Source organism: Physella acuta, unplaced genomic scaffold (assembly GCF_028476545.2).
Source record: "Physella acuta isolate Inbredline_101_S28 unplaced genomic scaffold, ASM2847654v3 ptg000866l, whole genome shotgun sequence".
NCBI classification, from domain to species: Eukaryota; Metazoa; Mollusca; class Gastropoda; family Physidae; genus Physella; species Physella acuta.
Window position 1 is genome coordinate 245,543 of NW_026732383.1, and position 15,775 is coordinate 261,317.

General features: G+C 34.1%; 1 protein-coding gene across 1 annotated transcript; it reads left to right on the forward strand.

Annotated features, from left to right (window-relative positions):
- Positions 1-369: 369 nt before the first annotated feature.
- Positions 370-15,341, forward strand: LOC131952329 (low-density lipoprotein receptor-related protein 4). The gene is made up of 7 exons (XM_059314946.1): positions 370-401; positions 6,550-6,599; positions 10,370-10,496; positions 11,572-11,787; positions 12,682-12,800; positions 14,072-14,347; positions 15,307-15,341. Exons 2-7 carry the CDS (start codon positions 6,551-6,553, stop codon positions 15,339-15,341), a joined length of 822 nt encoding a protein of 273 aa, XP_059170929.1. The 5' UTR covers positions 370-401; position 6,550.
- The last annotated feature ends 434 nt before the right edge of the window (positions 15,342-15,775 follow it).

The window sequence follows — 15,775 nt, forward strand, 5'->3', positions numbered from 1 at the left end:
TTTTGTCATCAAATGTATGAACAGTCATCACAAGAACCTGCACAGCTCGAGGAAGCACAAAATCTACGAGCAGTCATTGGTAGATCCCCTAGGGTCGGAAGAAAAAATTATTTTCTACTTTTAGTCCACAAGAAAAACGTGGTTTTTAAAAAAAAAATGTTAAAGTATTTTTTTACACTAAAACCGTCATATCTAGAGAACCGTTGATCCTATAAACATAAAATTGGTATCGTGTTGCAGCATTTAGTCCCATTAATACAACCCTGTCGTTATTTTGTGCAAAATAGTAAGTAGGATCGAGATTTTTAAAGGGCCCCAGCTGTTTGTTAGGGGAAGTAACTATAAAAATAAGACAACAAAACTCGCATGGGCCCTCGTGTAGTTGTAGTAAAATCTTACAGGTGAGTTAGGCCAACTTGAGCACTCAAAAAGTGACAATATGAGTATATTTTTGTATATTTTAATAAAATAATAGAGATAGTTGAATAATAGAACACCATTTATGGTTAAATCAATTTAAATATCCTGAAAATAATTTTTATCAACTATCAACCCTGTTCCAGATACTGAGATAGTATTGCTATTAATAGATCTAGCTGCTAAAAAAGCAGCCATTTAAAAAAAATTTATTTAGAGTAGCTTCCCTTTTTATTTATATATTCGTATGAAAATTGATTGAGATAGACCTAAAGGCAGGCCTTCAAAGCATTTTTTTAAAAAATATTCTGCCCTTTAAAGACCGAATTTACTAATAAAAGTAATAAACAACATCATCAATTCTAGAAATATTGTGAGTATTGTATCCACTATCAAATTACTAAATTAGGACAGGTCGATTTTAGTAGCATAGGATTAGAATTCTGAATTAGGCCTAGCCTAGATTAAAAATTAGTTAGATAAGATTTAAGATCTAGCTAGACTCTAGACCTAGATCTAGATTCTAGATCTACTAGATCTAGATTAGGTTGTAGCATTCAAAATTAATTTTTGAGTATTTAATCTTAAAATCATATGAGTTAGTTAGAGGAAGGATTAAGAATTCCATTGGTACCAAATTTATATTTCTAGCTTCAACAGGAGAGGAGAAATAATTTTTTTTCTGTTCAAAAATTAGGGATTTTGGTAAAAAAGCACTAATCATCATATAAAAATAAAAATTACATATTCTTGTAGAGCTCAACAAAATGAAAACAAAACAAAAAAGATTTTTTGTCTAGCTCAAATAGTTTTTTTTTTTTTGTGAGGGGTGGAATCCCCTTGTTTTTGCATTGGCCAATTGTGACAAGTCATGGTATACCTGAATAAATTGAGCATAGGGCCTAGTTATTTTAATTGCAGTTGTATTTTGTTCATATTTGCAGAGTTTAGCTAGAATGATATATAGAACTTGTAAATGCTGTTGAAATGAATAAAAATAATACAGAACTTATATTTTTGTGTTGGCTTCCTCCCATAACCCCAAAAAACTGTGTGCTGCGCAAATATGAAAATGTTTCTAAAGCCATATTTTATATAAATACAGCAAATGAAAGAACTACAAAGTTTGAAATCTAAAGTAAATGACTTGAACACTGTTATGTGCATATAATATTATAATTGCCTCATTATTTTGGGCAGGTGAAGTAGAGTCCATCTTTAAGCCATTTTGTTATAAAACTGCTGCGCAAATATGAAAATGTTTCTAAAGCAATATTTTATATAAATACAGTGAATGTAAGAACTACATAGTCAGAAATCTAAATGACTTGAACACTGTAATGTGTATATAACTGCCTTGTTATTTTGGGCAGGTGAAGTAGAGCCCATAAGCCATTTTGTAATAATTTAAATGAAGTTATCAGATCAATGTTTTTATGTGTGAATTGTGTATGGATTCTGATTTTCAGCATATAACTATATCTAAGGGTAAGTAGAACTTGAATACTTAAAATTACAGTTAGCACAATGCTAGTGTATAGCAACAGACAGGTAACCTAGATCTAGGTCTGACTCTTGTCAGTCTAGTCTGACAAAATTGGATTTTAGGAAAAACATTCTGCAAAACTAGAACTAGAACTGAAAAAATTAAAGATGGGTATGTAAATATATTTTAAAATAAAAAATTAGGAGATTTGTTTGCACATTTCATAAGAATGCTGTTGTTAGTTGATCAAACTTAAAGGCAGGAAGATCGGGATGAAAAAATATAACAATGGTGGCAACGCGACCTACATACAGTGACCACCTCTAAACGAGTATATCTAATGTCAGAGTCAAAATATCCAAAAACAAATATTATTTCCACATATATAAGATATGTCTGCTCAGTAATCTTCACTCATCTAGAATAACCTTTTAAAAAATCGTGATTCCAACGTATTTGAAACTAGCCTTCATACAGGGGGAAGACCAAGGCAGAGACAGCGTGCAATCAGATCGCTAAGCCATCAAAACAATGGGAAAACCATTCTACTTTTCATTTAACATTAGGAAATGACCTTTTAAACTTCATTAATTACCATAAATTAAAAACTTATTAGTATGCAAAACCAAATCTCGTGCGCCCGGTATCATTATCAGAAAGTAATGGGCGATTTCGGGTCATGTTTTTACCGCGATCTCGGCCGATACCGACAACCCTACAAAAATGTATCTAATATGGCCAAGGCTATTCCCAGCCGGTTGGGAATAGCCGTATTGGGGCTATTCCCAGCCGACTGTGAATAGCCCCAATACGGCTATTCACAGTCGGCTGTCATTTCATGCTAAATACGACTGTGAATAATATCTTAACATAATAAAAGCATTTATTGTGACTGGGGAATGAGGTATAGATTAAGAGAGCAGTGCTATTTTTATTTTGTTATAAAAAAGTTATTACAATTAAAGTTTAGTTTAGCTTTTAGGCTCATATCAGACATATCTGCTACAGGCTCCGTAGGTCATAGTTGATCAATTATGCACTCTAAATCTATACACTAGAATATAATCAGCTATAATTCACAGTTTCCATCACACTTTTGTGTTTTTTCCTCTCCCTTTTTTTTTTTTTTTTTTTGCTGATATGCCAACAATAACGTCACAAAAAAATTAACAAAAGTAAATAGTAACCCTTCGATGAGTAACATAAGTAACTGAAAAAATATTTTGATTTTAAGAATGAAAGGCATAGATTAAAAGTCATAGAAATAGGGCATCTGATGGATTTGCACCCACACCTTCTGGCACGGCAGCCACTCCCAATGACCGCTCAACCACACATCTTCATGCCTAGTTGGGTATTTTTAACATTAAATCTATCAAAAACGGTCACGTGATTACGACTGTGAATAGCCCCAATACGGCTATTCACAGTCGACTGTGAATAGACACTTCGATCTAATATAATCTCTGTAAAAAATGAAACTAGTGGGAAACAAAAATGAAAATTTTATAAAATATGTTTGCAAAAAAATTTTGAATTCTAATGATAAATTATGAATCAGGGGTGTTTCCTTTATGTAAATTTGCATTAATGATTGTGCAGGCTTGTTTCTGTTTGATGTTATGCTTTATTTTTAAAAATGTAGGCTACATTTTTCCTATGACTAATTACCTACAGTCAATACTGCAGAAATCAAGTAATGACTATTGTCATTGAGCTGATTAAAACAATTCAATAGCTGGGTGTTTCAACAAATCTAATAACATGAATAACTCACCACTAACAATTAATGATTCAAAACCCTTCTGAAGTGATTTTAGTCCTTACCAGCCAAGTCCTGTCCCTCTAGGACTTGCTGCAGAAAATTCTTCTGTCTGGTATCTACCCTGGCAAACTGTTCATGATCTGCAGTAACAAAGCCTTCAGCACTTCCTTGTCCTGAAGAGAACCTTTTTTCTCCCTTTTCTTAAATGCTTCAGTCTGTCGCCTGTCAATCTCCTCCTCATACAAGCTGGCACCTCAGGTTATGGCAAAGCTAATCAGCCTCTGCTGCTCTGCTTCTGACTTCCTTTCCAGCCACTGAAGGGTTGAGTTCAGCTTTGCCTTCACCTTAAAATCCAGAAAACCCAGTGGCGTTTAGAGCTTGGCGCATCAGGAAGTTCATCAATCCCAGCATGGATGTTGTGGGCAGGAGTTGTTGAGTCCATTTTAAAACTTCCTCAGAAGGGTTAGAATAGCTACCAGTCAAATAAGGGGATATCTGCCGCTCCATAACATCCTGCGTAGACTGTAACAGCACAGACAGGATAGCATGCAGGAGCCTATTGTCCCTCTCAACCAACAGATACTAGTGAACCGTATCAGCCACTATCTTCTGTCCAAAAACATCATCTGCCCGCTAGCAGCTACTGGGGTCCAGCTTCATCTACTCGATCATTTCTGGAACAGTACGCTCTGCAAAATTCACAAGATATGTAAAGAAAGGAGGTGAACGGGGAAAACTATACCTAGGTCATTGTGGGGAACCTCTAAAATGCTCTATCAAAATAACCATAAATAAGCATTAGTATACGTATACCTTGCTCAAAACAAAGCATCATAAATGTTGCAAGCCTGCAAGTTTGGCAAAAAGGCCTCAACACATTATCCAGTGAAAAAGACTTGCCACCAAATGCCTGCCGAAAATGATGTCGCATCTAATGCGGGGCGTTAGGAATATGGCCATCCGCATGGGTCCCGGGTCCCACAAACCACATTAGAGCACCATTAGGCTATTGTGGTTTGTAAGATGCCGTAAATACTTTAATTTGATTTTGTGAGTAATGTTCCGTCTTTTAAGGAAATTTTTTCTTGTCATCTTGTGTTTATTGTGCTTTTTATAATGCGCAGAGCAGCTTCAAAATCGGATGGGCATCCTGTTGTCACCAAGCTTCTTTTGGAGCTTAATGTAAAGTCTAGTTCTATACTGGATACCATGGGAGCTTAATATACTTTTAAAGAGCTGAAAGTCACCAAACAGCAAGATTGCAGAAATAATTAATTAAATAGATGGGTGAGGGGCTGTTTAATTGAATACCAACATCAATAATTAAATTAAAAGGCGCTTAAGTGTCAAAACTGCAGTGCTTTTTTTTTCTATAAAATTAGCTTAACATGACGTCACGCGTGATCGTTAGCTTGGTGACAATGTGCTAACTGGGGGATGAGAAGGTGGGGTTCAAGAAATGCAACTCGACATGCTTTTTACATTTTTTGACACTTCTATTGTCCCCAATGACAAAATGGATCACCAATTTATGACGTGTCATGAACCCAGTTTTCACAAAAAAAAAACAAATGACCCATCTCAAAATCACATCGCTTAGTTCTACTCAACCTCTCCCCACCACAAATCACAATTTCTATCCAGAGGTGTAGCGACCCCTCCCGGCGCCCGGGGCAAACTTTCAGTTTGACGGAACCCCCCCCCCCCCCCCCCCCCCAATATATGTGTGTGTGTGCGACAATCTGGAAATTATTTAATAATTACGATGTATTATTTTTTTTCCCTAAAACGGCGCCAATTAAAATCCCCTTAACATGCATTATCCTTTAAAAAATTATTAGTAATGTCAGAAAAAAGCAAACCTCATTTGATTTTAGAGGGAAGCTTGTAGCAGGTGCTAAATCATTTAACTTTTTAAGGCAGTCTTTTTATGTTTTATCTTCGGAACAGTCTCTGCTATGATATGTTACATAGTTGGATTAAGGTCATACAATAGCAAATTATCAGAATCATTTATTTTACGCATTGGAGTACAACTTGGGTATTTCGTTGACTGGTTGATTGTATAATGAAACAGCTCAATGTCTTGGATTGCGCTGCGTTCTTGCACATAGTCAACAACAAATGCAGAACAAATTGTACTGGTTGAAAAAGCAGTAATAACGCATAATTATAATGGCACCAGTAATAACGCTTAATTATAATGGCACCGCCTATGACATTCAAATTAGAATCAGCAGCAGTAAAATGTGTATTTCTAAGTAAATGTGGAATTCAAATGCATTGTTAAAAAAAATTCCATTAGAATCTATAGCTAAATATAACATCTCTTTTACTGTATGACTCGGTGCTAGAATACAGACAGTGGGGAGTGAAAAGGTGGTGGTTAGGTCACAATATCAGAAAGGAAGAAGAAAAAAATCACTAAGCAGGTTCTTGTGTAAAGTCCACGGGGAAAGAGGAAGAGAAAGAGATCAAATAAGTCAAGAAGAAAATTGTTTAAAATATAGCAGGGGAGGCTGGATTATTAGGGTTTGATCTTTATAAAAATCAAGTGAGTTGACGAAGTGTTCCAGAGGAAGCCGAAAAGAATGAAAAAAAAAGAAAATCAAAAGAGTTTAGAACAGTGGATTCCATCAAATCCAAGAAGTTCGGTAAGTCGGACTCAGGGCTTCCGCAGAGGTCAAGACACACACCTAACCTTATCCCTAACCCCAAAACGTAGCCATAACCCTAGCTCAGCTATTAAGGTCACTGCGTATGCGCAGATCTATCTTTTGCCAACCAGGTGGAGATGCTGTGGCAAAAAATCTTTTTCTTTAATAAAAGCATTTGTTGCTCATGAATTCTCTTACAATTTATCTTTTTTTTTTTTTTGCAGGATGAATTTTGGCTTATTTATTTTGGTATTGTTTGGAGATGCACTGGCATGTAAGTAATAACTGTTGTGTTACCATTGGTGTTATAGCCAGCACATGAGACACTCTTCTGTGATGATATATCACCACTACCCCCAATCACCCCCACCTTCAGACTTAAAATTGTATACAACATCCAGGTAATAAAAACAATGAGAGTTTTGTATTTTCAATGATTTTTTGTCACTACAATCCTCAACTATGATGAAAACGGGGGTGCAACTTTTTCGGGATTTTTTTATTTTCTGGATTAGAAAATTCTAGTTTTCAAATTTCTAGGTGTGCAGTTTATTAAAAAAAATCAAGACTGTTTAAACTTAAAATTTTTGGCATAATGGAAATCGTTTTTATTATCACGACTCTGGAGCATTTTTGCTGCTTATATCCCTTTCCACCTTTCTCGCAAGTGTACAAAAGCAAGTGTACAAAGTTATTTTTAAAACCTTGTTTAGCCTTGTTGCTGTGGTTATATAGCGTTTATGACACGGCACCATCTTGCAACTTTGAAAAGTGGCGCGTTTGTCTTATTTATCTTATGTTTGACTTGTGTGATGTTCATGTCTCAAAAGAATGAGGTGCGTTCTGGCGGCCACTTAAAACCTAAGTGTAGTCAATTGTTTGATCGCCATTTATTGCACCTTGTTTAGACAATGTGTTGAAGCAATCTATATATATAATGCAAAGTGGTCGGGTGCCTGATAGGGCACTTCCTGGTCTCTTCAAATTTGGCAGGCCCTGCCTTGGGGCAATAGAACATGGGGGCTGGTGCCGGTTGGCCGCAGAGTCAACAAAGAGGGGGCTAAAACTGACCTCGACTGACCGGCGCCTCAAATGAGCTATATATAAAAAAAATATTAAACTGAATGATTCCCTTGATATTTTGTACGGTGGTAGAAGCATGCCAAGGGGTGTCATAAAAAACTTGGCATATCTGGGAAAACTTCCTAAAGTGGTCACAATTGATCTGTCGTACTTCCCTTAACCTCTGTGCATCTTACTAATTTTTTGCATGCACCTCTATAGATAGATGACTAAGCTGTATAGAAAAATTGTTGGTCAGACTCAAAGCCCTCGACGAGGGTTAAATAATGACCGCGAGTGAACTTCTCCTTTTTGAGATATATATAAATAAATTGAGGAATGAAACCCTAATATTTTGTGAGGTCGTAGACCAACCCTGAAAGGTAACAAAAAAACTTTATTCCCATCGGAAAACCCCTTAGGGTCGTTAGATTTGTTCAGATGCTGTATTTTCTTATATAAAACAATTGTTTGTGAAAAAGTTATTTGGTCTTTGTACAGGGAAAATAGGGTCTAACTCATTAAAGTAATAAAAAAATTCTGAGTAATTATTGCAGTTCTAATACAGGGATGTGAGTTTTCCGAATTTGAGCGGAAATCCGTTTTTTTCCGTTTCAGCTGCAATTTTCCTCCGCTGATTTCATTTTTGCCGAATTTTTTGGTCCAAATTTTCCGCTGATATCAGTTGAATATAGATTCTATATCAAAAACACGGGAAAAAGTACTCTAAAATAATGCCTTTCTTCAAATGAAACTCGCATCTCCCTAGCCTGGTAATCTAGCTATCGATATAGCCTAATTTATCTTTCTGTATTTTAACCCACCCAAATCTACAGTTTCTCTCTGATTTTATTTTATTTAGCTATCTAAAATTAATATTAAAATCCTTGCAAAAGGCGACTATGAGGATTAGACAACCCCCCCCCCCTTGTAGCAACCGTGGCGCTTGTGACCTCACCTTGACCCCCAAGTACATGTTTGGTACTGCTTGTGGGGAAAAAAAATTAAAATGACGTCACAGTAATTTCAAATAGCTGTTCCTGCAATACCTATGCTATAGGCCTACAGATTAAAAAAAAAAACTGAACTCAACGTGACTCCGAAGAAAAAATACAACATGGACTGTTATTAATAAGGGGTCTTCCATAAACAACGTCACACTCGTAGTGGGGGGGGGGGATCCGTAATTTTGTGACTTGTAATGAGGGGGAGGGGGTCAGATAGTGTGACGTCATATTTTTTTATTTTAAAAAAGTAATGTTATAAACTGAATTTTAGCCGCTATTACGCGTTTTAATAAACTTTTTAAAAATTGTAATATAAATTAATTAAAATACCCTACGTTGGTCGAGCTCAGTCAATATTTTAGAAAAAAAAATAGATGTTTAAAAAAAAAATTCAAATTCAATATTGAGGAGGGGGGAGCAGTTGTTGGCTGAGGTGTGACGTCATTTTAGGGGGAGGGGTCTGTCTTTTGTGATAGAGAGGAGAGGGTAGGTAAAAATCGTAAAAAAAAAAACGTGACGTCATTTATGGATGACCTCAAACAATTTACAGTTAAGCCATTCCAAAAAAAAAAAAAAATAATGTGGTTTGGCTATCGAAATGGTTAACTTTGGTTCACATATCAGACCCTTTCTAATTTCAGCTAATCTGGTCAATTTCATTTTCCATCACCTGAACCCAAAACTTTCAAATTACAATTAATCTGAATCTAGGCATTTTACAGTTGAAGACTAACATTTTTACCATGCCAATCTTTAAAAGAATATAAGGCATAATTTAAAATTGAAAACAAAAGTGTAATTAGACTACATTAGTACACTTTAAATTAGCTAAATGTTGAACTTAATTGCCACTTTTGTTACATTGGAATTGTAATTTTTAAAAAAAAAGTTGTTTATAAGTGGAACATTAAATTGCAATTTGACAAGACTTTCAATGTCATTTTAGAGTAACATAAACTTCTTTTATTTATAATATTAGCTATATTAAACGATTAATTAGAACAGTAATGGCGTGAGACTGCTTTGCGATTAAAAAAATAGATAAAACATATTGAGTTCTTGTCCGAAGAAAATTTCCTAATTTTTTTTCCCTGGTCTGGTCACATCCCTGTCTAATAACCTTGCGAGTAATAAGTTTGTGAATACTCCACCCACATTTGCATGACATGAAATAATTACTCAGACTGTATAAACTTAGGCCCTAAGCACTCCACATAACAGCCAATCACCAATTAATTAATCATTTAAATTCTCAAATGTTTTTTTGAAAACCTAAGCGAAGCTAGGCAGTAACTGAATTAAGAAAGTAAAATTCATTGTAAAAACCTGAGATAACAAAAATGGTATTTTTGTCCTGTTTCAAAGAAAGAATAGAAAATATGTTTTTACACTTTTTATGTAGCAAATACAAATTACTTAAGAATGTCTGCGTGGTAATATTTTTTTTCCTTTTTGCTTAGATGTTTATCGAAATTTCAATTGATTATGAATGTCTATTTGGTAATCTATACTGTTGACATTTTTTGATCAAGTGGCTTTCAGTTTCAGAATTAGTCACAATCTGGCATGTGTCTTTGAGGAATTTGTGGTAGACCCCTATTTTTTAGATAAGGCATAGACTAACTCAAGTTGCATCTTTACTTAACTGCAACATCACAAAGCACCCAAAAAAAAACCCCAAATATTTGAAAACCCCTAACACGACACTGTCCTTCATTTAACAAGTTGGACTTGTATCTGTTTAAATGTCATTTAGATTAAGCTTTAAAAATTGAAACTTGTATTTGTCTTTAAACGGTCTTATTAGTGGTCAATAATGTTATTACTAAAAGAACATTTTGTGTAGCAATGTAAAACTGGTACACAATCTTTCCACAAAATTGGTGTGTAAAGCCATAGTTCAATTCATATTTATTTTTAAAATTTATTTTATACTGCATGTCACCCATAATGTTTTGATTTACTATTTTCCTAGCTTCAGACCAAAAGCTACTGTTGAATTGCAATCAGACGTATGTGTATGATGCATTTGGAAATCCTGTTTATCAAGAACTACAGACTAAACCAGTGTGTTCGATAAAAGAAACCAGTATTATCTGCAGGTAAAGTTCATTCACTACTTGTACTTTTGCATGGGGTACAGCTGAACATAAACATACATATTTTTTCCTCAGTCAGCCAGCTAGCACCTATACTTTTAAAAACTTAAACATAATTAATTATCACTTTTTTAAAAACTTGTAGATAATTTGATTAACTTGCGTTAATGGTAAATATTTGTCTGTCTATTGTTTTCCCAAGTGCTTCTGAAATTAGTATACATTAATTTGCAACCTTTTCAATATTGACAGAGATAGTAGTGACATGAAAATAGTTTATGTTGAAAAAGTTTTTATGTTTCTTTGGGTTTTTTTAAACAACTAATTGCTATGTAAACAGGGGTCAGCGTGGTGGAGTCTGTAAAGCTCATGGTTGCTAAACCGAAAAGTCTCGAGTTCGAACCCTCGGGCAGATGAGGCTTGTTAGCTGGGGACAGCCACTCTTCTAGGAGAGACAACTCCAAAATCAAACAACTGCTGCCTTGTAGTTTGTTCTTGGTTGGACAAAGGCTATGGAAGCAAATCCAAAAACAAAAGCAGGCTGAAATCTGAGTCAATGACGCATGATCAGTTGACACGTAATCCTTAATTGTGATGGAAGCATGGTCGATTCGGCAAAGCTCATGGTTGATAAATTCGAAAAAAGTCTCGAGTTCAAACCCTCTGGCAGATAAGGCTCGATCCCTCCCAACACTAAAAAAAATTAAGAACGAAGAAAAAGAAGCTATGTAAACATCTTTGAACCAGGCATCTCTTTATCACAAACTCATCTGCTTTTTAAACTTTTAAAATCCCAAGCAGACTTTGTTATCATTGGCTGACAGGATTTGACATTTATGACAAGAACTTCCACACTCATGCATAATAAATGGTTTAAAATTGTATAAATTGTCAAGTATTCTGATGTCTTATTTTTGTCCTGGTCTTAGTGTTTACTTTAGCATTTCACTTCTTTGTATGTTAAAAGTACACTCTTCCGTTGTATAATTAAAAAGTGACAACAAATTTAATCAACCCATCAATTTAAATAGACCAATGTATAATGTATTTTAAAAGTACTGATTTATTCCTGTTTTAGCCAGAATCCAAGAACTGGAACCGATTCATCAATTGTGGAGAAGGTTAATGAACAATCTAACATAACATGCATGGCACAAGACGAGGTTGATGGGACTATTTACTACTATACAAATAGGACTTATAAATATTTAAATTCAGGTGGTTCTTCAGGCGATTTAGAAAATATTAGTGAGCTTCAAGACCCAGAGGATATGACTGTAGACGCTTACCAGAAGTGAGTGGATGATTTTAAACTGTTGGAACACTTTTGTTTCTTTTAGTTTTAAATCTATAATGTACATGATTAATACATCATTTACACCCAGTATTTAAGAAGTAATATCTAGTCTAATTTAACACCAATTCATGATATTTTTTAGTTAAAAGTTAGTTTTAGGTTGACACTTTAGGTTTTCTTTAAAAGCAAAACTTCCCCCTACTCCCTTTGCATCGCCCCTATGTAATTTAAATAGCAGAAACATTCCCTGGTGTATTCTGAGCAACTTCCCAAAGTATCATAGTGATCGGATATAGGGTGTGAAAATGCATAAAACACATACTTTCATTTTTATATATAAACTGCACAGTAATTTTTTAAAAATTCCAGCATCAGATCTATCTATACATTGTCCATGATCTGTATTGTCTAGAGTTTTTTTTAAGCACCACATGCATGATGTGCTCAAGAAATAACTATTTTTTCCCCATAAGGCAGAAAGTCATTTGAACATTTATTACTCACCTTTGCACTCTAAAGAATGTAGTTTCATGAAACAACATGGAATGGCAAAATGATCTATTTCATCCAATTTGAGTAGCCTTGATTCACTGTGTGGTACCATTGAAACACCTTTAAACTCGATTGCCTAATTATATCAAGTTACAGACAGATGAACTAAGCCAATTGTTAAATTGAGTTTATTATTTTATTTTTCCCTGTCACTCTTCTTCACTTGTACTACATCATTTTAAATACTTCTTTAATTGTTAAGTTACAGCCATACTGAACTTAGCCAATTGTTGTGTAGGAGGAAGAGCACACATTACAAGTGAAATATGCATTACATTCATTAAAAATGTATTATTAGGTTCTCTTGAATGTTATTCCTTCAGAATTTTTATTTTTCAGGATATTGTTTATTTCATTGAAGACCCATAGTCCTAAAATTGTCAAGTACAACATTCTTATGAAAAATTGGTCTGTTGTGACAGATGAAAACATCAAGTGGCCCAAAAGTTTGGCACATGGTAATTTTTTTTAAGATTCTTTGAAAAATCAATAAGCCAATATCTTTGAAATCAAACATAAATGTCAGTTTAAATAGACTTAGATATAGAAGGTTATATTTTTTTGTGTTTTTAAAATTAATTCTATTTGTAAATGATGGTTATAGGTGTTGTCAAGAGCAATTTGTAAAAGTGGTGACTATATTAAAACAAGTGTTCACATTTTTAAATTTCTCTGACAAGGAAAGGCACACATTGTATAACATATCTTTAAAAAACAATTTAAGAATTCTTGATATTTGTATGAAATTTCAGTTATACAAGTCTTATTAAACACTAATGAATATTACAATCTCATACCTTACTTTTTTAAAAGCTGCTAATTATAGTGTATATATTCCTTTTAAACTATACAATAAAAATGTATCATCAATGCTAACATGATTTGTCTAAATTTTCTCTTAAGCTCCTAGGACAGCTCTTAGTATATAAAGGAACTCTGTGTGCTCTGTATTATGCTCTTGGTTTCAGTATAGATTTTGCAACCTTTGTTTTTAATGCTACAGGCTGCTAATTAGGGCTGACACACTTCAGTATACTTGTTCCTGTGTGGCCCCTGGGAAACAAACAGCTGCAGCCACACTTCTCCGTCAGACTCTGTTTTGGACAGCTCTCTTTATTTGCGCCCACGTAAGCCTGGCAGTCCTCACCGCATCTTCTACTGTCCTCCAGGATTTTCTTCATTACCTACTTTCCTCTTTCCCTGGGGATTCTGTCCAATGCTTTCCTCGTGATGTTGTCCTCTCCCCATCTCAGTGTATGCCCAACCCATCCCAATTTTTTGGGCTTTAATTTTCATGTCTGTTGACTGTGTTTGGTGTGTTGCCCTAGGTCTTTATTGGATATTTTGTGAGGCCATCTTATCTTTAGGATCTGTCATAGACATCTGTTTGTGAATGACTGCAGCTTGTCTGTATTTGTTTTGTAACCCTCTAGGTCTCCAAACCTTAAAGCAATAGAGATGACATTCTACATGTGGCTTTATTAAATAATTTTAAACACTTGTGAACTGTTGTGGTTTAATAAAAAAATCTTTTAAAAATGTAATAAAAAAGTTTTTGTATACGGTACTTAGCTTGAGACTTTTGGTTGGCATTAGTAGACTTAACAGCTCAGCAGTCAGTTCCAACTGCTTTTGAAAAACTAATGCCTCTTTTTATGAGCTGTTTTTATGTTTGTTATTCTTTAAAGATTGACTGATTTGTTTTAGTTATTATTATTATCTTCCTTAGATCATGAAAACAGAAAAGTCTTTTGGGTTGATGCTAAGCTACGAAGAATCAACAACTGTAGTTATGATGGCCATTGTGAGACAGTTTTAAAAAATCACCAGAATTTGTCCAGTCCCTCTTCTCTTGCCATTGAAAACAACACGTTGTATTGGCTCGACACAGATTTAAGTGAAGTTTTGTCGTGCCAAGCAGATCACTGCAATGATACTTTTAAAAAACTTTTCTCTGTAGACAAAACCTGCAAAGAATTAAAAATCCTACATGAAGGCATTGAAGGTGAGTAATCATCTTATCTAAACTTTCATATGTTCAACTTATTTAATGTTAGACCATAGATTATACTTAAATTCTTATAATTTGTTTTATCTTAAACATCAAGTAAATAAGCTTAAGGTTGTATATCTAATTGTTTCGATCATGTATCTTTCACAGAATGGTTTTGTTCTGTAACTTAGAATAATTGAGAGAGATATTTATAACTAGGCCTGTAATGTAAATGTAATAATTCATCTATATTTTAATTTAGAATGAAAACTAAAAAAACGATTGCAATCCTGTTGTCTGGCTTGATTGCTCTATTAGGTTCTTTTACAAAACCATTTTTTTTTAGACATATGGGAAATCATTTAATTAATTCATAGATCAAGATCACACTATCATTAAAACTGGCTTAAAATTAAAAAAAAGAATCTTAAAAATTAAAAACAATCTCTGATACCCAACATAATAAAACAACCATTTCAATAAATTTACTGTGATATGTTGGAATAATTAATAGTGGAAATACAAAAAAATATAGTAACATATTATTATTTCGGCAATAGAGAATTTGATTGCAATCTGAGAATTTCGCACATGTAATTGTCAAAAAGAGGAGATTGTACCTGACTATATCCATAACAGCTCATCTCCTCAGGTTTTTTTTTTTTCCTAAATTATTGTGACTAACTTTCAACATAAATTTATAATAACTATTTAGATTTAAGCTTCCTAATGTCATTCTACTGATATTATTGCCTAAATTAATTTGAACCTTTCCTTCACCTGTGACATGTATCCATCAGTGATGGGCGGCTGGATGGGACAAGACTAAGCTAATTGTGTATGGTAAAACAGAAGAAATATAGTATTTCAAAACAAGCATAACAAAATTAATCTTTAGTTATTGAAGTTCACTCTAATTTCCTTTGGTTTAATTTACCTTGAATGTTTTATATTTTTTCCCTCTTTTAAAGACTTGCATCGTCTGCATAATTCTGAGATGGGCTAATTATATGTATCAATATTCCTCTTTGCACTGAAAATTTAGTGACCACTGCTTTCAGTGGGAAAAACTCATATAGCAATAATAAAAAACTGTACTGTTAAAATAAATTAACCTCAGTACCATGACTCATTTTAACATGGATCAACTTAAATGGGAATTTTTCTTAGGGACTATTTTGGTCACTAAATTTTCCAGTTCATAGATCTATTAGTTTTAACTCACCCTATAAAATTTAAGTGCTAAAAAGTGTTTTAAACTTTGTAGTGTTACCTATCTATATATATAATTCTATTCTTGGAGACCCTAGAAAACATCAAGCTGTAAGCGCGCTCCCTACCCCCACCCCTACATGGTCTGGTGAGCTGTGGTTCACGCTAAATGTTTAGTAACAGCTATTAGGGGCAGATAATTTAGTTTGAAACTTTAAACTTAGGGGA